Source organism: Trachypithecus francoisi, unplaced genomic scaffold (genome assembly GCF_009764315.1).
Source record: "Trachypithecus francoisi isolate TF-2019V2 unplaced genomic scaffold, Tfra_2.0 Lachesis_group2, whole genome shotgun sequence".
Lineage (NCBI taxonomy): Eukaryota > Metazoa > Chordata > Mammalia > Primates > Cercopithecidae > Trachypithecus > Trachypithecus francoisi.
In genome coordinates this window covers 138,541,562-138,564,382 of record NW_022681465.1, presented here as the reverse complement: position 1 = coordinate 138,564,382, position 22,821 = coordinate 138,541,562, and the positions used below count along the sequence as shown (strand labels likewise).

At 49.1% G+C, this 22,821-nt stretch overlaps 1 protein-coding gene across 1 annotated transcript; it reads left to right on the top strand.

Annotated features, from left to right (window-relative positions):
- Positions 1-14,525: 14,525 nt before the first annotated feature.
- ARSI (arylsulfatase family member I) lies at positions 14,526-21,151 on the top strand. The gene is made up of 2 exons (XM_033180574.1): positions 14,526-15,406; positions 18,871-21,151. Exons 1-2 carry the CDS (start codon positions 15,096-15,098, stop codon positions 20,267-20,269), a joined length of 1,710 nt encoding a protein of 569 aa, XP_033036465.1. The 5' UTR covers positions 14,526-15,095; the 3' UTR covers positions 20,270-21,151.
- Positions 21,152-22,821: the final 1,670 nt, after the last annotated feature.

Below are 22,821 nucleotides of genomic sequence, written 5' to 3'. Positions count from 1 at the left end.
CTCCATGCCAGTGATTATCATCTTGCTTAATGACTCAGATTGCCTTCCCCTCAGTGGGCCTTGACCTCCCTGCCTGTGCATGGAGCAGATGCAGAGGATGTCCTATGATGGGATGCCATCTGTGATTAAGGTAATCAAAGTGGGTGAGAACCAGGTGATGCAAAGCCATATGCCAATGTGAAGAATCCAGACTGGACTTTCTGGAGGCCAAAACCCAGACCTGAGAGTTGGGAGTCCTGGGTTCAAGCCCTGCCCTTTACAAGGACTCACTGAATGACCTTGGTAAACATTACCTCGCCTCTCTCAGCCCTGATTCTTGCGTCTGTCAAAAGCCAGCTTCTAATGAACAGAGTGTCCCATCACCAACTTGACTTTGTCTACACTCTGCCCTCTGCCGAGAACGCCCTGGCCACCACCTCAGCCTCCTGATTCTTCAAGGGCCTGTTTTCAAATGCCACTTCCTCAAAAAAGTCTTGCAGAATCTCCTGTTCAAAATTAATCTCTCACAGATATTAAAATGATGGCACCAATCTACATTTGATGACAAAAAATGTCCAAAATATATTAAGTGAGAAAAAAGCAGGAGACCAGAATAAAATGCATTTTAATCTATATATATGAATGGAAATGCATAGGAAAAAAGGCCTAGAAGGATATATATAAATGTTAACTATGACAATCTCTGAGTCATGGAAATTATGTCGGTCTTTATTTTTCTTAATATTTTTTGAGTGTTTCTAAAATGCATGCAACAAGCATGTTCCTTTTATAAACAAGAGACAGTAGAGCTTCGTCCCAGTTAAAAACATCATCTCCACTTTTCCTAAACTAAGCCCTGAGTGTTGGTTATGGCTGTGGCCCTAAATTGTTGTGTGTGCTTATGTAAGTCGCTTCATCTCTCTAGGCCTCATTTTTCTCACCTATAAAATGAAGAAGTCGGCTGGGCACAGTGTGGCTCATGCCTGTAATCTTGGCACTTTGGGAGGCTGAGGCTGGTGGATCATCTAAGGTCAGGAGTTCAAGAGTGGCCTGGCCAACATGGCAAAACCATGTCTCTACTAAAAATACAAAAATTAGCTGGTCATGGTGGTGGGTGTCTGTAATCCTAACTACTTGGGAGGCTGCGGCAGGAGAATCGCTTGAACCTGAGAGGTGGAGGTTTCAGTGAGCCGAGATCACGCCATTGTACTCCATCCTGAGTGACCGAGACTCCATCTCAAAAAAAAAAAAAAAAAAAAGTCATACTCTGCAGTCTCTAAATTCATGTTCTCCAATAGAACTTTCTGTAATGATAGAAAATGTCTACATCTCTGCTACCCAGTTTCATACCACTAGCTTTTGAAAGGTGGCTGTTGTTATTTAGGAACTGAATTAATTTAAATCTAACTAGCCACAGGCAGCTAGTGGCCACCATATTGATGGAGTAGTTCTAAATTTTCTCCTATCTCCAATGTTTGATTGTGTCACATCTTGTTTATTAAACTATAGTTTAATAAATAAATACTCTTTTCCAAAAGAGTACTCTGTCTTCCACCCTGCAAGAATGTGACTACCCTCCACTGCAGCCACCTGACTCCAGTGGGAGCTGCCCTTTGGTAAGTGCCACCCTAGACCCTGTTGATTGGCCATCATTTCAAAAGGAAACCCCCTCCATTCTCCCTTTCCCCTAGACCCTGGCAACCACCAATCCACCTTCTGTCTCTATGAATTTACCTATTCCAGATATTTCACACAAATGGAATTGCACAATATATGAACTTTTGCATGTGACTTCTTTCACTTAGTGTAATGTTTCAGAAGTTCATCTGGGTTGTAGGACTTCATTTCTTTTTTACGGCTGAATAATCTTCCATTGTGTGTATTTACTACAATTTATTCATTCCTCCATTGAAAGAACATTTGGGCTATTTCCACCTTTTGGCTATTATAAATAATGCCATTAGGAACATATATTTGAGTCCCTGTTTTCAGCTTTTTCCAATATATACCTAGGAGTGGAATTGCTGGGTCATATGGCAATTCTGTGTCTAACTTTGTGAAGAACCATCAAACTATTTACCACAGTGGCATTTTACTTTCCCACCAGCCATGTCTAAATTATCTTATACTTTTTTTTTTTTTTTTTTTTTGAGACGGAGTCTCGCTCTGTTGCCCAGACTGGACTGCAGTGGCCAGATCTCAGCTCACTGCAAGCTCCGCCCCCCGGGTTTACGCCATTCTCCTGCCTCAGCCTCCCAAGTAGCTGGGACTACAGGCGCCCGCCACCTCGCCCGGCTAGTTTTTTTTTGTATTTTTTAGTAGAGGCGGGGTTTCACCATATTAGCCAGGATGGTCTCGATCTCCTGACCTCGTGATCTGCCCGTCTCAGCCTCCCAAAGTGCTGGGATTACAGGCTTGAGCCACCGCGCCCTGCCTCTTATACATTTTAACTTGGACCTAGAGAGTGGCTCCTAGTTCCTTCCTGGTCATGGTGAGGGCTACTTGTCTGGAAGGATGACAATGACGCCCAAAGAAATGTAAAGGTGAAAGGTGGAAAGAGCTCAAGTCACCTCTGAAGCCTGATTCCATCCTGTCTCCTTCTTTGTGTTACATGAGTCAGGAAATTCCTCCTTCTTGCCTAAGCTGGCAAGTTGGGTTTCTGTCACCCAAAGGGTTTGCACTGATGCCGGCTCAGTGCTGGGTACAGAGTTTTGTATTTGAGGGTGCTCTAGGTAGAACCATCTGCAATGTCAGCCACCAAATGCCAGCCTGGAGCTTGCAATGGAATCACTTTTTGGTTCCCTCTGCTCTTCCCCAGGTGCTGAGCCAAGAGCCCCAGACAGAACCCTGAGGAAAACTTGACCCCTGGCAGGTCACCTGAATAAGATAGTAAGCCAGAGAGGCTGGTGGCAGAGGCAGGCAGGAGGTGGGTTGGAGGAGGAGAAGAGGGCTGGGGTTCCCCTGAGGACACTGTGGAGCAGGGAAGGGAGCCTGGAGGCCTGGCTGGGGGGAGGAGGAGGAGGAAAAGGTGGAAAGAAAAACCCAGCGGAATCGCCAATGTTTAGATGGCCTTTCCCAGGGTAATTGAGACAGCTTGTCGTCCGTGGTCAAGCATGAAGGCAACGTTTTTTCAGGTCCTGAGAGGAAATAACTCCAATTTCATTTTCTGACTGGGGGAAAGGAATGAAAAATGATGAAGAAGGGCAGTTTTGGAGACAGAGTCCAGGCCACTCTGACCCCTTAATTCTCTAGAACCTCAAATCTGAGATCTGGGCCCATGGGAGCAGAGCCCAGTCAGTTGTTTCTCTAAATAGGATCTGGAGAGCACACTCGGGCACCAGGGAAGTCCTAGGTGCAGACAGCAGAAGAAAGGCCCAGACGCAGGAGCAGTGTAGTGTTGGGAGGATGAGCACTGGCCACAGGTGTCACCATAGTCTTGACAGGAAAACGGTTTTGTAACCATTTTCTAAACATAGAATGGAAAGATAATCCACTCTTCCCTCTTGCATGGTTAATTGAACTTGTCTTTTTAAGTTTTGATGATTGGAATGCATAAAACATGAGATGTAGTCACTGTGTGTAATGCTGCTGCTGGTTGGTGGGCCACAGACATGGGATTTCTGATAAATTCTCCTTCACGTGCTATTGGCTTGCTAGGACTGCCATAACAAACTACCACAAACTTAGCAAGAGATTTAATTTCTCAGTCCTGGAGGCAGAAAGTTGGAGATCAAGGTGTTGGCAGGGTTGACTCCTTCTAAGGCCATGAAGGAATCTGTTCCAGGCCTCTCCCCAAGTCTCTGGTGGTTTGTAGGCAATCTCTGGTGCTCCCTGGCTTGGAGTCATGTCACGCTAATCTCTCCTCCATCATAGCTTGGTGTTCTCCTTTTGCACATCTGCTTGTGTCCAAATTTCCCCTTTTTATAAGGATATCAGTCATATTCGATTAAGGGCCTATGCTAATGATCTCATTTTAACTTGATTATCTCTGTAAAAATCCTATTTCCAGATAAGGTCCACATTCTGACACATTCTGAGGTAGGTGGGCTTAGGGCGTTAACATTTCTTTTTTTTTTTGAGGGGTGGGGACATAATTCAACTCATAACATGATATCCATCAAAAAAAGAAAAAGAAAACAAAAGAAGTCCAGGCCCGGTGGCTCACGCCTGTAATCTCAGCACTTTGGGAGGCTGAGGCAGGTGGATCACTTGAGACCAGGAGTTTGAGACCAGCCTGGCCAACATGGTGAAAACCCATCTCTACGAAAAATACAAAAATTAGCCAAGCCTGGTGGCGGGGACCTCTAGTCCCAGCTACTTGGGAGGCTGAGGCAGGAGAATCACTTGAACCCGGGAGGCAGAGGTTGCAGTGAGCAGAGATCATGCCATTGCACTCCAGCCTGGGAGACACAGTGAGACTTTGTCTCAAAAAAAAAAAAAAAAAAGAAAAAGAAAAAAAAAGAAAGTCCCGGCTAGGGAAAAAAAGAAAAAAACCGTTTTGCTGTGTGCATTTATAATGATATGTACTGTATTGTAGAATATTCCTGACAGGAAATAATTTCCATTTTGTTTAAGCATCTTTGAGCACTGAGTCTTTTACTTAGAATTTTACAGGTCTGATAACTGGAAGAATTTTCCACAGCCTAGTTCTTGGCTCCTTAGATTTCAAAATTGTCCCTCTTCTCTGACACATATACCTCTATTGCCAGGGACTGGAAGACACCTTCGCACTGCCATCCAAGATTGGGGCCTGCACCTCTGTGTCATAATATGTCAGGTGAGTCAGCTCAGCAGACAGCAAGAGCCCTGGAAGACATTTCTATACCAAGACAGCCGACTTAACTGTGAATGTATCCCCAGTTCAACTTCCTGTGAGCCAGACCCCCAAAATGCCTTCTAAAGCCATCTGTCCTGAGGAAAAATGACAGTGAGGAGGTCAGAGGAAAGAGTCATTGATCACAACTGATTGCAGTTAAGATGACGGGCTCAACTTTCATAGATACATGATTATGTGAACACAGTGTTAGAGCCCCCTTCAGGGCTTGGAGAGGACCCTGTGCCAGGGAGCGGTCTGGAAGCTTAAGCTGTACTAATTTCATGGTCAATCTGTCTCAGAATGGGTGCCTTTCCTCACCTTAAAAAATATCCTATGAACAGGCTGGGCTTGGTGGCTCACGCCTGTAATTCCAGCACTTTGGGAGGCTGAGGCAGGTGGATTACCTGATTGTCAGGAGTTCGAGACCAGCCTGACCAACATGGTGAAATCCTGTCTCTACTAAAAATACAACAACAACAACAAACAACAACAACAACAACAACAACAACTTAGCCAGGCATGCTGACAGGTGCCTGTAATCCCAACTACTTGGGAGGCTGAGGCAGGAGAATCACTTGAACCCCAGAGGCAGAGGTTGCGGTGAGCTGAGATGACGCAATTGCGCTCCAGTCTGGGTGACAGAGCAAGACTCCGTATCAAAAAAAAAAAAAAAATCCTACGAACATTCATGAGATACAGACTTACTCATCTACTATAAGCCAGGGTCTGTGCTAGGAACTGAGGAGGCAGAGACAAACTAAGCCAGCTGAGTGCAAATCCAATTTCTAGGTATCACAACCTCCGTAACAGGCCTGGCCCTGAGAGACTGGGTTTGCCCAAGAGACTAAGTTCTCCCAAGGGTGGGTCATAGGATAAAGGAAAAAGCTAGGCTCAGGTTAGGCTATAAGATGGGGCTTTTCCCTTTGATAAGCATATTGAAAACTCCTGTGAGAAGAAGCCTTCCTCCAGGGTAATCTTGAGGCTGAAAGGCCCCTTCATAATCAGAATTCCAGACCAAAGCAAGTCCACCCATAAAGCCAGGAGCTTGGGAATTGACACCCTCAAATGAGACCTTGGGGCCATGCTGCTCGCAGGAAAATATCCCCTGCCTGGAGTCCTGGATCCAGGGAACTAGGGCTCAGCCTTCAGGTCCAACCACCAGCCTTGGTTTGGAAGCTTCCTGCTGAGCAGAAACTCACTAATCCCTAGACCAGCCCTTCCTGCCAGTGACCAACCAATCCCCGCTGCCTGCCTCAGCTCCAGCCCAGCTTCGTTCAGAACCGAGGCACTCTTAATCATGTGAAGGACACATATTTTGGGGCATTCTCCTCTCTGAGCCTCAGTGTCTTCACAAGTCTAAGGGACTAACAATGGACCATCAACTCCACGAGGGCCAGGTGGTTCATCTTGTCCGTATCTGTAGTCTTAGTCCCGATGAGCGAAAGGCACATAATAGTTGCTCAGTAAGTGCTTGTTGAGTGACTGATTTGGATAAAGAGATCCTTGATTTCTGTGTGGATAAGACAGCATTCTTGCAGTAGTTGGTACTCCTCCAGTAGCAAGTGACAGACGTCAGCACAAATTGGTGTAAGAAAGAAGGAATGTGTTTTTCCCATAACTGAAGTCCAGGGGAATACTTCTAGCTTTAGGTAGGACTGGAAAGGATCCATGTACTCAAATGATGTTATTGGGAGTCTGTCTTTACCTCTCACTTTGCTTTTTTCTCTTCATTACAGTTAGCTCCAGGCAGGTCCAGGCTTCTAATTGTCTTGCTCCAAGTCTAGCAGCAAAGAGACAATGCACAATCTTGTTCTCAAAAATCCAAACAAAATTCTCAGAATTGAGTCTCACTAGACAGTCTTAGGTCACTTGTGCATTCCTGAACTAATCACTTTGACCAGGGACATGTGATGCTCTAATTGTCCAAGCCTGCTCCTAGAGTTAACCCACCAGTGGAAACCCATCAAGGAAAATCTAGGTTGTGTTTCCAAGAAAGGGGAGCAGCTGCAAGGCAGACAATAGGTGCCCATCACAGTATTTGACTGAAATCTGAATATTTAGTTAACTCTCACCTTCTCTAAGCCTCAGTCTCTTCATATGTCATTGATAACAATGACGACACTAACAAAATTCGTGCCCCTTTTACATCCTAGAGCTTTCGTGAGGTCCAAACAAGATTGTGAGTTATGATAACATTTATTGAGGCATCACTGGACATCTATCCCTGTGCTAAGTAAACCCTTTATACATTTAGTTTTATTTTTACCACAATCCATGTTACTGATGAGAAGCAGGTTGAGAGAGGCTACAAGGCTTGTATACTGGTCACACAGCTAGGAAGGGTGGAGCTGGGGTTTAAAGCAGAACCCTCAAGCATGAAGCTATATATAAACTGTAAATAATTTTACAAGTGTAAGGGATTATTAGTAACAGCTTGTACAATTAATAATAGAAAAATTTTTTAAACCCTGAAAGGAAATTCAAATAAATTCAAACAAATGTTTGTTTAGCACCTACTATGGGCTGATCACTCACCAGGGGCTCAGAAAGAGACACATAAATAACTGTGAAACAGGCAGACTGTGATCTAATAGAACCATAAACATGCCCCAGGGGACTGTGGAGAGCAAGAGATTGACTCTGAATGGGGAAGGAAGGGAGGAGGAAGTCTGGAAAGGTCTCTTGGAAGCAGTGGGATTTGAGCTGGGCTTTAAAGATTAAAGGACTTTAACAAAGGAAGGGAAAGGGAAAATCAACTTTTAAGAGACCCGGAAGGATCTAAAGATTCAGAGCAGAGTTCTTGGATAAGAGTTCAGCACTTCTATGCAAAATAACTTTCGCACCAGCAGGAACTTCAAAAGTGATTGACTTAGCAGAGCACAGTAGTTGCCATGGGAACAGAGGCAAGCTTCATCCCTGTTATTAGTGAGCATCTCTAGCTTTGAGCAGTCTAGCCAAGGCCAGGAGGCAGCGGTGGCTGGGTTGCACTATCCCTTAGAAGAAAAACCCAGCAAGATTGCTGCCCTGAGAAACTGACTCTCATTTCAGAGGGAGGCAGAGCTGACAGGTGACACCTGGGTCTGAGAAGATAGAAAGCCAGAGGAAGCCTCTGCCTTGAGGGGCTTTGGGACATCTTGAAGCTATTAGAGCAGGCAAGGGAGCCTCAAGGAGGGAATGGGAAGGGCAGGGGACAAGCCTGAGAGCGGCCTCCAAGATGAATCAATTCCCACTCAGTCCTGGAGGAGGGGAGCAGTGCTGGAGGCAGCTCCACCCAGGATCCAAGTGTGGCAGGGGGTGGAGAACGTCTTCCAGACCATGCATTCATGTCACTCCTAGACCCACTCAGACCTCTCAGGCCTCTGGGGGCTGCCAGGGCATTCCAGTGCATTGGGAGTGTTGGCATCTAACCACTCAAGTGCAGAGGGGACCCCATTCACAGGCTTGGTGACAGGACAGCATATGGTGGGGACTTTAATGCAGTAGGCAATAGGTTTCACACCTAGATTCAAATCATGGCATTGACACTTTCTAGCTGTGTGACTTTGGGCAAGTTACTTACCCTTTCTGTGTTTCTCGGTTGACATGGGCAAGATGCAGATAATGATAATAATTTTACCTACCTTATAGGTAGGTAAGAATTTAGTGAGATAGTGGATATAAAGAGTTGTGCATGGTACCTGGCACAGTAGATCTTCAATAAATGTAAGCTATTATATTATTATTATCACTTCCGAATTTCAATTTGGTATCGAGTCAGGTGTTTTTTGTTTTTCGTTCTTTCTTTCAGGCAGAGTCTCTTATCATTAGTGCTAAAAGCCAGTTTCTCCAAGTATAGTAGATGATGACGATGACAACAGTAATAGTAGTGACGGGACCCATTTACCTTCCACATATCCAGTGACATTATCATGAAGAAGGAAGGCAAATTTCTAGTACCGAATGCCAGGCTAAACGCTTGAACTTTTTATTTCAGGCAGCTAGTGGCTATTGAAATTTTGGAGGAGAATAATTTGATCAGGGGAATGTAGATTTTTGCCCTGAGGCTATACATTTGTAGAAATAGAATCTAAGTATAACAACAACAAAGCTTAGTAACGAAAACAATAATAGCTACCATTTTCAGAGAGCTAATTGTATACCAGGCACTGTGCTAAGAGCTTCAGAAGCCTTCTCTGTTGTAATCCTCACAGCAATCTTATGAGGTTATATATTTTCTCCTTCTCCTTCTCTTTCTCCTTTTTTTCTCCTCCTCCTCCTCCTCCTCCTCCTCTTCCCCCTCCTCCTTCTTCCTCTTCCCCCCATTTTACAAATAAGAAACTAGGCACAGAGAGGTTAAGTCACACAGCTAGCAAATGGCAGAGCTGGGCTGAAACACAGGCAATCTAGTTCTAGGAGTCTCACATTTAACCAGAACACGCTTTTTCCTTCCCTGAACCTTGGAAGGCCCTCGTGGTGGGCTTAGGGGGCAGACTGCCACTCTCACTTTTGGGAGTCCCTCTTTTTGTCTGTATCTGAGCACTGCCACTCTCTGATTCTCTGGGACTTCACCTCCTTCTTTGAAAGTATGTGTGTATTTGTGTGTATGTGTGTGGGGGGTGTTTGTATAAGAGAGAAACTGCAGCTGACCAGTGATGACAGAAGCCTCTGGACATCAAAGTGGGCAGAGCCCTGGATGGATGGGCTGGAGGCAGGCCTGGTCCCATTAGGCTAATTCCTCTCGAGGTTGGAAGAGGCCAGGGCGGGAACTTCTGAGAACATGGAGAACAAGTCCTTTCATACGACCTCCCTTTGAGCTGGCCTCGGGGTGGGACCGGGGTCGGGTGGGTGGAGGGTGGGGAGTGTGCGGAGAGGTGAGGCCGCAGTCAGGCTGGGCAAACAGATTGGGCAGCGGCTGTGAGCACAGAGCGCCCATTGTGTACCCAGAGCTCTGCTTTCAATAATCTTCTCGGAAGAATGTTTCATTGAGCGCCAGAGAAAGGAGCCATTGAAATGCCAGGGCTGGGCCCTATGAAGGGTTAAAGACAAGGAGGCCATGGGTACCTGGGCTCTTGCCACTCCTGGTTCAAAGACCTGATATGGGGATCCTGATCACTAAGACAAGGGGACTCAGTGAGGCCACCCAGAGGTCTGTAAGCGAGGGTCAGAGGGGGGATGTATGTCTGTCCCAGAAAGGTTAAAGTGGGTGCCCCAGTATCAAGGAGGAAAACCCCATTCTTCCCAGAACCATTTTGCCCAAGTAATATCCAAGAAGATGTTAGATACCTCCTCAGATACCCCCTCAGCCTGCCTACTGTGGGGAGCAGCCCACTGGGCAGACGCGTCTTTGCATGGACTTCCTGCGTGGACCCATACCAGGGGCCCTGCAATCCACTCTCCACAATGCAACCAGTAGGGCTTCCTTAAACACCTCTGGCCTTTCCATTAATCCATAATTAATTATAATGAATGATGCTTTAGCAAAGAGTGTGGGAGTTATGGTAAGAACCAGTGGTCACTAAACTAGGTGACCAAGGGAACATGTAGAGTTTTCTCTTCCAAATAGAAAGAACTGCTCATTAGAGGGATATGGCCGGGCTGTCAGAGAGGGCACCAGAGTGGGATTCTCTGCTCACACTGAGTGCCACACATCTTTGCCAGCTACAGAAGCTTATGGGGCTCTAAGTGTGGGTAACATCATGCTGGCCTCTGTGGGCTGCACAGAGGAGGCAGAAGGTGGATGAGAGGGGCCTGCCACTGGGGAGGGAGCGCATTCTTGTTGGGCAGCTGAGAATAACCTCCAGCATCCCCATGGAACCCTCTGAAGATGTTGCTGCCTCACTGACCCTGTGTCTGCAGAGAGGATGTTCTGTAACTGAAGCAGACCTTATGCGATGAACTGTTCATATTAACCATTTTGGATGGAAACTTTAAAAATCAGATGATGCCTTTCTGGCTTTCTTAAAAAGAGATCCTCAATAGGATCTAAACTCTGGAGGATGTCCTATCATTCACTTCTGTGCTGGACGGTGATTTGGTGATGTTGCTTGGTCTGTTCAGGTGAATATAGTTCTTGGCTCCTGCACCCATAAACCCCAAACTCCCAGGCTTTTGGAATTCATCAGTTTGACATTTTTGTTTATTCTTTTGTTTCTCCTTAATTTTTTCACTGTGAAACAAATAAGCATATTTTGCTGTAAAATAGGCAAGTGTCTCACTTTCTTATACATTCCATCTGAGCTGCTTCTAATATTCTCGGACTGCAAAAGGAAATGATTGGCCTTGTAAGATTGTGAATGAAGTAAGAGTCAGTAGACTTAGAGTGAGGAAGGCCTGAGGAGCTCTCCTCTGAGTTAAGTGATTGAACTCTGTGATATTTTGAGTGTTCAGAGGCCTTCTATGTTTTCTTTTGGTCTTTGATTTGATTCAGCCTAGACAAATTGACCCCTAGAGAGAGGACGACAGCATGCATAATTTATGCACAAGGTCTTTGCCAAGGGCAGTAAATCAGAAGGAAATAATATTGGTACTTAGATAATTTTAGTTCAAAGATGGCCAAACATACACATATACCTACCCACTAACATGCACACACACACACGCACACACACACACATACACACGGATAGCAATGAGAGACAAAGCCACAAAACCAACTAACCCAGTCTTTCACTTTTATATCTCCGCTCCCTAAAAAGTTATCTGGAAACAAATAATTAAAATCATAACATTTTCAAATGGGAAAGAGCTTTCAAAGTTCTTTTGTTTTGCTCCCCCCTTTTTAGTTCAGGAATCTCTTCTATTATCTCCTGGACAGACAAGCATTTAACCCCCTTCTTGCATGGATCCAGTAATGGGAAGCTCAGTACTTTCTGAAGTCTGATTTCATCAATGGAAATCTGTGACAGGAAGACTACACCCCTGCCACATCTGATCTGCATTTTGTATGCAGATATTAGGCTTTCTGTAATGTTTTAATGTGGATGTCCTTTGGGGGTTAAGGGACGAGAGCACATCTGTGAGAATGGGGGGACAGATCTTTCCTGTTTGGGGTGGACGTTCCTGGTGTCAGTTGTCTTGGAAACAGCTGAGTTCTGAGACAGAAACTGAAAAGGCTAGTTTAGCTTGCTGGAGAGGGAACTTAGCTTGTTAAGTCTTAATTCTTGGGCCTGAACTTGAGACATCTTGGAGTTTTCAGAGTCTGTGTGGGTTGGGGTAGGGCTGATGGACATTGTCCCAGGGAAGAAGACAGGGAAGCACCTTGTCTTGTAGAGAACACAAAGGGAAGATAAGTGAGCCAATCTTGAAAGCTATATGACCACAATTCACATTATACTTTGTGTTTATTCCCTCCTTGTCATCCTTGAGCCTTTGGAAATATCTGGTTTAAATGTTTCAGCCTGACCTAGCTGTGTAATGGCATCATTGGAATTGCTGAGGGTCAGTGTTTATTTCCCTAGAATGTTAGAGGGAGGATAGTGCTCTCTGAGGCCTCTGTGGGTTTTGGTAATTATGGAGACTTTTAAGAAAAGAGTATTAGGGAACAAGAGTTGGGCCCGAGGTCCACCCACTCCCCTCCACATGGTGATTCACCAATCACTGCCATCCTTCTGTTAAGCAGGTGGTCAGATTTCCTGCAAAAGTAATCCCTTAAGTTGGTATGAAATCTGTCTTCCTGTAACTTTCACCCACAGGACTTAGTCCTTCCTCTCAAAAGCACAGAGAACAATCATCATAACCATTCACATTCACCGAGTGCTTACTATGTGCTGGGCACTTTACTGAGCATTGTCCTAGATCTTACATATACTATTATCCCATTTTACAGATGAAGAAATTGAGGCTAAGGGAGGTCAAATAACTTGTGCAAGGCCAGACCCCAAATTAGTGGCAGGATTTGAATTCAAATAGTCTGATATCAGAGCCCACTGTCTTGAATTCTGAAGTACTCCTTGTTTCAATGACAGCCCCATAGAGGTCTGCTGCCTGTGAACTGGTCTCTCTGGGCCTTTTTTGGTCCAGGTGGAATCCCCACCCCATCCCCTTGTTGCTTCTCTTTGTGGTTGGAGTAGAAGGAAGGCAGCCCTGCCCGGTTCCTCTTGCCCTGGGGTAATGGAAAGAATGCAAAACCCTAGTCCACCTGGCCTCTGGTGACTTGTTCCACTTTGACCACCTAGGACAGCCTCGTGGAAGCCTCTGGAAGCACTGTTTTAGCAGCCTTCCCCTCAGGAGGCTGTATTTTTCCTGTCTGTCCTCAACATGTCTTCTGCCAGAACAACAAGCTCAGTTTTCCCTTCTGATAAATCTGGTCACCCTAAATATGGGGCTTTGAGCAAATGGGAGAGGCTGGCCCCACGCAGCCCTCATTTCGAAATGCAGATTCACACGGGCTGCTATTTTGGAGGTCTGGTTTCTTTCCCCACACACAGTGGTTTTAAGTAAGAGGAAAGGGATCATGACAGAATCTTGGCAGGGGGAAGATGCTAGGAGAGAAGATGCACCTGGGCAGTCTTTGCTTCCCAAAGTCCCCAAACACTGACCCTTTAAGAAGTTGGTTGGGGGGTGGGGGAGAGGGAAAGAGGGTCCATGGTAACATAACACTGGGAAATACAGCTTAACCAGCCCCTCCTGTAGATCAGCAGTGTGCATGTTAAACATTTGAAGTCCTAGCAGTAAAGAAGCCTAACTGGTTTTGTTTAGCCCAGTTTTTCCATTTAAAAATGTAGCCTAGTAAAATTTTGCAAAACAATGATGCAGAGCAGAGCTTGCAAACCGGCACCGATGGTCTGATATATTTCTGGGAGAGGTTTAATTTGGCCTACAAAGTGCTTACATTTTGCTTTCAATTAGTCACTAACATTTCACAATTGGAATATTCTCCTAATAGATAAAGAGGGTATTCCTCTTGAAAAATCAGAAGATCTGGAAACACTGGTCCATATTCTTGCCTGACTGTGGTCAGCTGGAAGTCAGGCTGTGGTTTTTAACTTGCTGCAGCCCCTGTGTCTCCTTGGGGCAAGACAGCTATCTCCTGCTCTACTCATTTACGATACTCCTCGGGTTCCGGAGTCTCCCCAAGCTTGCCATCTCTGGTGTGGAGGTTTCCTTGGGTAGGCGTTGGCCTAGGTGACCACTGGGGCCAATTCATCCATTCCTTCATGCAACACATACTGATTGAGCTTATACTGTGTGCTACACCCTGTGGATACAAGATGGATAAAACAGCCCCTGCCCTCTGGATTCCAGCGCTGGCATTCTAAGATTCTAGCTGGGAATTGCAGAACAGGGAGGAGGGAGGGGTTGAGGAGAGGTGAGCTGGTAAGGCTGCAACCAAGCTTCCTGACTTCCAGCCCCGGGTGCTTGCCCAAGTGCTTGCCATTCTCCATCCCTTTCTCTACCGGCTCACCGAAGGGAGCTGCCTCCAACAGCCACGGTGAGCCTTAGAGAAATAGCCACTGACTTGTTCTGTGACTTAGACGCGTTGCGCCTCATCTCCCGGCCTCAGTTTCTCCATCTGTAGAATGCCCCGGTTGGACTAGAAAATGATGGGCTTTCCTTCCAGGGCTGGCACTCAGAGAAGCTAAGACTCCATGATCGAGGAATGTCTGACCCGGCCATTCCGGAGCTGTTCCATCGAATTCCAAGCAGCCCCACTCCCTCCTTTCCCCATCCCGGTCAGGGGCGGGCGCTGGAGCCAGCAGGCCGGGAGGGCCTGGGCTTCCCGCCCGGGAGGTGGAGCCGCTGCTCGGCGTCCCGCCCCTCCACCTGGGGCTCGGCCCCGGCAGATGTTACAACTTTTTCGAATTCTCTCCCGTGGTGTCCCCTCGACCCGCCCAACTCCCTCCCCTTCCCCGCTGGGGTCCTGCCCACCTCCCTACAGGGAGCTGGGTTGTTGTAAGGACTCCGGGTGGGGCGAGAGGCCGGGAAAGCAGAGGCGAGAGAAATTAGGAGGCGGGAGAAATCCAGGGCAAGAAGGAAGAGGGGAGTCAGAGGATGGTAGAGAGCACTTTCTGGAAGCCGCCACGCCGCGTCTCAGGCTGGCCGGGCTGAGCTGGAGAAGAAGGAGCAAAGGCGGCGCAGGGCCGGCGCTCAGGCAGCGGGAGGCAGCTCGGCGCGGGCCTGACCTCCCCAGAGCGCCCCGCTGCGGCAGAGCAGATCCGGCCCAGCCGTCCGGCAGCCTGTCCCGGACCAGACACTGGGCCATCCCCGGGGCGCTGAACGCCCTCGCAGCATCCGAGCCGGCGGGCCGGTGGTGCGCCCTGGGCGCGCGAGGTGGTGAGGCCCCAGGAGCCCTGCGCGCTGGGACGCGCGGGCCGGCTTGGCGATGCACGCCGTCACTGGCTTCTCCCTGGTCAGCCTGCTCAGCTTCGGCTACCTGTCCTGGGATTGGGCCAAGCCTAGCCTCGTGGCCGACTGGCCCGGGGAGGCCGGTGAGCAGCGCTCGGCCGCTCCGCCCCAGCCTCCCCACATCATCTTCATTCTCACGGACGACCAAGGCTACCACGACGTGGGCTACCATGGTTCAGATATTGAGACCCCCACGCTCGACAGGCTGGCGGCCAAGGGGGTCAAGTTGGAAAATTATTACATCCAGCCCATCTGCACGCCTTCGCGGAGCCAGCTCCTCACTGGCAGGTAGGCGTGGCACAAGGCCCCGGGGCTGAGCATCTAAGCCCCAAATCAACCCAGTTTGTAGATTTCTCCTGCCAGTACCACCCCATGCTGGGGTCTGGGAAATCTCCTATTGGCTGTGTAATCATTAGTAAGTCCCTTACCCTCTCTGGGCCTCAATTACCCTTGCCTTACACTGAATGGGCTTCATCATCTTTGAGGTCTTCTTGCTTTGATGTTCCAGGACACTCACATTCCACACAATGTGGAGACATCTGGTCATCCCTTTGTTAGAGGAATATGGCAGCCTCTGACATTTATTGCTGCTTCTATTTATGGATACTGAGACCCTGAGCAAGTCATTTAATTTCTCTAAGCCTCAGTTTTCTTGTCCATAAAATGGAGCAAAGAACAGTTTTCATCTTGAAAAAGAGTGGCAAAGGTGGAATGATTTGTGTGTAACCTGCTTGGCTGTCAATGTGTGGTAGCCTCTATGTGTCCTGAGGGATTCAGGTCCCCATACTGTTTGATGAATACATTGGGAGAAGACCAAGGAATTGATAGGTGGAGGAGAAAGACACATAGGATACCACGACCTGTGTAGCCTTGGGGTGGTTATTGCATTTCTCTGAGCCTCTGGTTTTTCATCTGCAAAATCCTCCCAAGTTGACTGGGAGCCCCAAGTAGACATGCTGCTTCCTCCATAAGGAAATGTCCACAGGCGAGGCATCAGGATTACAGGATTAAAAGAGCAGGGAAACAGGAGGTGGGGGTATGGAAGGCAAACTCTGGCCACTTAGGGGAAAATCCTTTGGCAAGGCTGAAGTTAATTCTCCTTGGATGGGGTCCAAGGCATGCTTTCTCCCAAGTTCCACCCAAGAGCCACTAGTGTGATCTCAGGAACCAGAAGCCTTAGTCTCCCTGTTTCTTAGTCTCACTATTTCTTGGATGGGAGAAATTGAGACAAGACTGGGAGGGCCCAGCTTGGTTCCCCTTGGCCTACTTCAGGGTCTGTGGGAGATAGGATTGAGAGGCCAGATGTTTGGCAGGGGTCCTGGAGCTGGGAATCAAATGGTGCCCTTTCTTCCTTCGATCTGGCACCCAGCATTTAGATCCAGGAGCCAGAAGGAGAACAGAAGAAAGAAGGAGGGGCATGGGGTGTGTATGGGTTGGAGTGGTGGTGCAGGATGGTGGTGTAGTGGTGAAGACGGATGCTGACCTGCAGAAGAGGGAGGAGGAATCTGCATTCCCAAGAGTTGTACACAACTTAGCATTTCTGTCCTAAGAGGTGACTTTTGGTTTAAGTAGCGGAATGAGCAGACAGCAGCAGGGCAATCAGCAGGGCAGCAGGGCTTCAGTCCCCTGATCTGCAAAGGTAACTGAACGTGGCTGGTCAGTGCCTGCCCTCCACCCCCTGCAGCTGGCTCCATCTCACTAATGCTCACAGCCCTCGTTAGTGTTTGTTAACATCCAGTTGTGTTTTGTGACGCTGGAGAGAGGCAAAGTTTCTCATGTGACTCACTTGCAGATGGGCTTTGGTGACTCTTAGCTGGCCCATCCACTTTACAAACCAGCGTTCCATGGCACCCCACCTCCATGAAGACGGGCTCAGTTGGCACTCAAGGCCCTAGGGCACTTCTCATATCAAGTCCTATAATTTATTAGCTTGATTGAAGCTTAGAGAGGCTGTTATCATCAAAAGATTTTGAGCATGAGTTGAGTAGACCCGGGTTCAAAGTTTAGCTCCCCTGCTTGCCGGCTGTCTGAACTTGGGTCATTGCTGCTCTTTTGGGGGCCTTGGTTTTATCATCTGTAGAATAGGGGTGGTAATAGACTTCCCTATAGGTTTTTAAAATGAGAATTCAGTAAGATAATGTATGTGTGTGGCACCTAGTGTTAAAAATGGCAGTAGTAGCTAATTATAGGTAACAACAATAACAGTTTTAAGATAAGGAAACCAAAACAGAGAAACTCACTTCTGTGCTCTGGTTAAAGATGTCAAGAATTCAGGGCTTGTCTTAATTTGGATGCCTCGGGGTGAGAAAAAGGTGTGGGATCCTAACATACTTGTGAAGTTTCAGGCTTCTTATTTACTCTGGGACTTTCAAGACTTGAGTAAAGGCAAGACACCATAAGCAGATCACATGGGAGCCTTGACCACAGAAGGGGGAAGATGGGATATGAATGGATAAATGAGGAATTCAGGATTTGCCTAACCATTTAATCCTGCCTCAGGATGATAGCCTGGATCAAGGGGTCATATGAGCTCACAGGCAGGCACATGGGAGCTGGTCTTAGAAAACTGGGAAGCTAGAGGAGTCTTGGAGATTTCCCATTTCAACCAACTCCTCTACAGGAGCAAACTGAGGCCCCCATGTGTGAAGAGATACGGCAGCCCAGTTTGCTGAAAAAGAGTCACTGCTTAGACTCTGCTTGGAACCAGGACTTGGTTCAAGTCCTGGCTCTGTTCCTGACCACTGGGTGACCTTGGGTAAGGCCCTTCCCCTTTCCTTAAAAAGACCTTAGGTTCTTTTTAAGATGAGGTGAGTAAACTAGAGAATGAATTGGGTCCCTTCTGGCTCTAAAACCCTTTCAGTGTCTTTCATTCGTTCATTTCATAAATAATTGAGTGCTCTTTGAACGTCACTTGGGTGCTAGGAATAGAAGATTGAATAAAGGACAGCCCCATCACATGTCCCTGGGCACAAGAGCATGTGCAAACGAGTATAATCCCATGGCCAAGTAAGAAAACGATGGTGTGTACTAAATGCTAGGGGAACCCAGAAGCAAAAGTGACTAATTCTTTGGGAGAGTTACGAAAGACTTTATAGCATGGATAACATTTGGGCTGAGCTTTGAAGAGTGAGTAAGAGTTTGCCTGGGAGAGCAGGGCTTGCTCTAGGCCCCAGAGCAAGTTAATAGCTTAGAGCTTAGGGACTCTGAAGCCTGCAGCCAGACTGCCTGAGTTATAAATCCCACTCCGACTACTAGCCATGTGAGTCACCCGGCAAGTAATTTAATTTACCAAGCCTCAGTTCCCTTATTTGGAAAATGGGAACAATAATATGTACCTCTGAATTTGTGGTGAGGATTTAGTAAGATAATTCACATAAGAGGCTAAGTGTAATGCCAAGCTCACAGTGAGTGCTCGGCATTAGTTATTATTATTGTCATGACCCTGGATTCAACTTTTAACTCTCCAACTTCCTAGCTCTGTGATCTTAGGTGACTGGCTTAGCCATTCTGAGCTTCAATCTCCTCATCTGTAAAATGACAATATGATCTACTTCCAGTGATTTTGAGGATTCGATGAGATAATGCATTTGAGGTGCTTAGCACATTCGATAATACCTGGTGGTTGCTGCTATTATTTTTGCTGGTAGTGCTGGGACCACAGCCCACCTCATGGTGCTATTGGGGACTGGATGGCCAGAGCAATGGTCTGTAGCTTACCTGTGCCTTCTGTGCCTTCCCCTCTTGCCCACCAGGTACCAGATCCACACAGGGCTCCAGCATTCCATCATCCGCCCACAGCAGCCCAACTGCCTGCCCCTGGACCAGGTGACACTGCCCCAGAAGCTGCAGGAGGCAGGTTATTCCACCCATATGGTGGGCAAGTGGCACCTGGGCTTCTACCGGAAGGAGTGTCTACCCACCCGTCGAGGCTTCGACACCTTCCTGGGCTCACTCACAGGCAATGTGGACTATTACACCTATGACAACTGTGATGGCCCAGGCGTGTGCGGCTTCGACCTGCACGAGGGTGAGAATGTGGCCTGGGGGCTCAGCGGCCAGTACTCCACTATGCTTTACGCCCAGCGTGCCAGCCGTATCCTGGCCAGCCACAGCCCTCAGCGGCCCCTCTTCCTCTATGTGGCCTTCCAGGCAGTACACACACCCCTGCAGTCCCCTCGTGAGTACCTGTACCGCTACCGCACCATGGGTAATGTGGCCCGGCGGAAGTATGCGGCCATGGTGACCTGCATGGATGAGGCTGTGCGCAACATCACCTGGGCCCTGAAGCGCTATGGTTTCTACAACAACAGTGTCATCATCTTCTCCAGTGACAATGGTGGTCAGACTTTCTCAGGGGGCAGCAACTGGCCGCTCCGAGGACGCAAGGGCACTTATTGGGAAGGTGGCGTGCGAGGCCTAGGCTTTGTCCATAGTCCCCTGCTCAAGCGAAAGCAACGGACAAGCCGGGCACTGATGCACATCACTGACTGGTACCCGACCCTGGTGGGTCTGGCAGGTGGCACCACCTCAGCAGCTGATGGGCTAGATGGCTACGATGTATGGCCGGCCATCAGCGAGGGCCGGGCTTCACCGCGCACGGAGATCCTGCACAACATTGACCCACTCTACAACCATGCCCAGCATGGCTCCTTGGAGGGCGGCTTTGGCATCTGGAACACCGCTGTGCAGGCTGCCATCCGCGTGGGTGAGTGGAAGCTGCTGACAGGAGACCCTGGCTATGGCGATTGGATCCCACCACAGACACTGGCCACCTTCCCGGGTAGCTGGTGGAACCTGGAACGAATGGCCAGTGTCCGTCAGGCAGTATGGCTCTTCAACATCAGTGCTGACCCTTATGAACGAGAGGACCTGGCTGGCCAGCGGCCTGATGTGGTCCGCACCCTGCTGGCTCGCCTGGCCGAATATAACCGCACAGCCATCCCGGTGCGTTACCCGGCTGAGAACCCCCGGGCTCATCCTGACTTTAATGGGGGTGCGTGGGGGCCCTGGGCCAGTGATGAGGAAGAGGAGGAAGAGGAAGGGAGGGCTCGAAGCTTCTCCCGGGGTCGTCGCAAGAAAAAATGCAAGATTTGCAAGCTTCGATCCTTTTTCCGTAAACTCAACACTAGGCTGATGTCCCAACGGATCTGATGGTGGGGAGGGAGAAAACTGTCCTCTAGATGTTCTTCACCACTCCGGTTTGGCCCTGCTCTTTCTCAGGGATAAGCCTGTCACGTCTCCATCTACAGGGAGTTGGAGGGCGTAGAGTCCCTTGGTTGAACAGGGTGGGGAACCTGGTTGGGGGTGGGCGGGAATAAACCAGACTGGGATGCCTGTGTCTCAGTCCTGCCTCCTCACCGACTTGCTCTGTGACCTCAGGTGACCAATACGAGCTTTTGGCCTCAGTTTCCTCATCTGTAAAATGAGCTCTAATGACTTTGTGACTCTTTGGTGTGGCCCTGGAGCCTGGGGCCACGGTGGAGTTCCTCGGCCTTGCCACTTGGCAACACTTAAAGGGCTTCCTCCTCAACACAGGATCTCTATGGTGGTGTTTGGGTGAGGGCCGCCTGGAGTCAACTCCAAGCCTGGCCCCCAGCTAAAGCATGGCAGTCTGTCTGCTCTCTACAGGGACCTCCTGAGCACTGTGGGTGGAGGCGCAGGGGTTGGGGGGTTGACCTTCGTGGTTCTTCACATGGCCTAGGCCAGTCCTCGGGTCAGACTGGTGTCAGGCACTGTAATGCAAAGTTCCTCTTCTGGCCCCTCCAGTACCCAGAGAAATTGGCTGGGCCATTAATGGCTGCAGCACCAAGGGTGGTGGAAAGAGCTGTGAAGAGCCCCCAAACCAGTACCGGGACACCTGGGTTCTCCCGTAACCTTGGGCACAGTTCTTCCCCTCTAGGCCTTGATTTCCCCACCTGTGAGTGGGGATGCTAGCCCTGGCTCTGCCTCCCTCATGAGGCTCTGGAAGACTGGCCAAAGCCAGGTTGTAGAGGAGCTTGTGGACTTGATTAAAGTGTCATAACTTGGAAGTGAGGGATGCAGTGCTTTCCGACTATGAGCAGGTGTGGGTGTGTGCTTGTGTGTCCTGGGGGCAGGTATGAGCTCACTGTTGGCCAAGTGAACAGGAGAGGAGGTGGACAGCCTGGCTAGGAGGTGGGGGGATGGGAGTCCTGCCGCAGACCCACTCTGTGACCTCAGGCACATCCCTGATCCTCTCTGGGCCTCAACGTCACACTATGTTCAGTGATGATCTAAGAGCACTTCCCATTTGGCCATTCTGGGCTAGTGTGCGTGTGTGTGTCTGTGTTTGTCTGTGTGTGTGTGTGTGTGTGTGTGTGTGTGTGTGTTGGGGTGGGGGGCAGGCTGAGTGGTGGGGAGTAGGCCACGGGGGTAGCAGAGCCCGCCTGCCGCCTAGTGCGCCTCCATCCGTACACTGCGTTCTGCATATCTCCCTTCAGGTTCCAGTCGGCGCAGTGTGTGTAGGCGAAAGCCCTGCTGTGAATTTTGAAAATAGTTATTTTTGTCACTGGCAAAGGAGGCCTGTTAGGACTCATCAGCTTGTGGATGAGCAGGATGGGTGGGGTGGGGTGGGTGCGGTATGTGTGGGGGTTCAGGTATTGGTTACAGGGCTCCATCCCCACTGCAGAGGTGGCTGAGTCCAGGAGTGAGGGTCTGGCCTGAGGCTGCTGGGTGGAGGTGACCATTCATGCTCTAGGCCCCTTCCTCCTGGTCCTGTTCTTTTTACCCCTTATCACCTCCCCCAACTAGAATCTTTCCCTTCCTCTTTGATGTTGATGCCCAGCTGTGTGGTGGGGCAGGAGCCAGGACAGGCAGAGGCCTCTGGATTCCAGTGACCTCTAGCATTTCAGTCTGCCTGGGAGGGAGGCTCTGAAGAAGTAAGTCACCTGTTAGGGCGGTGGCCCAGGCCTGACACATCCTGGGAGATGAGCTGTCCATAGTTCGCCCACTCCTCAGGGTACTCTAGCTCTGCTGGGTGCTTGTCCCAGCTGTGTGGGCGGGGCCTTTCCAGGGTGGCATGGAGCCAAGGCTTCCCTGCCGCTCCAGGCTTGCACGAGTTGTATGGAGGCCTCTCCCGTGCCTGCTGAGTCAGCCTTGCCTGGGGCCTACCCTCCAGCTCCAGCCCCCACTTCTCTCCCGGTGCCCCTGCCCTTTGGCACCACAAGTGCTGAACCATGAATGGCCCTTTCTGCTGCCCCCTAATCACTGAGGCTTACTCCCTATGACCAACCTAAACCAAGAAAGACCAGCTGGGGACGGGGCTGGCACCTGTTTCTGGTGCCCTGAGAAGGAGACTTGGCCTCAGGTCTCGGTCTAGTCTCAAATCCAGCCCAGAGCTTGCCTAGCTGAGTCCTACCCAACCCAGCATCCAGCAAACAGCCCGGTGGCCCCACGCAAGCTTGAGCCTGCAACTTGGTCTAGAGAAGCTCACGGCTGGCCTAGGCCTGAGATTAGTGGAGGGTCTTTGGTGCCCCAGAGCACTCAAGCCCAATGACAGGCTCAGCCTGTGGTGATTTCTGCTCTTTCCAGCAATCAGCATGGCTCCTGCCAGCCCCCTCCCATCTCCTGTGGCCCAAGTTTCCTCCAGCCGGGGCACCTGGATCTAGACTCTGTGACAGGCTGCCAACTGGCACTGCCAGGCAGGTGCTTGTACCATTTGAGCACCTGTGCTGGTGTGGAGGGAA

Coding starts and splice junctions, on each gene's coding strand:
- ARSI (XM_033180574.1), top strand. CDS start 15,096: ATGCACGCCGTCACTGGCTTCTCCCTGGTCAGCCTGCTCAGCTTCGGC. Junction 15,407..18,870: donor AGCCAGCTCCTCACTGGCAG/GTAGGCGTGGCA, acceptor CTTGCCCACCAG/GTACCAGATCCACACAGGGC.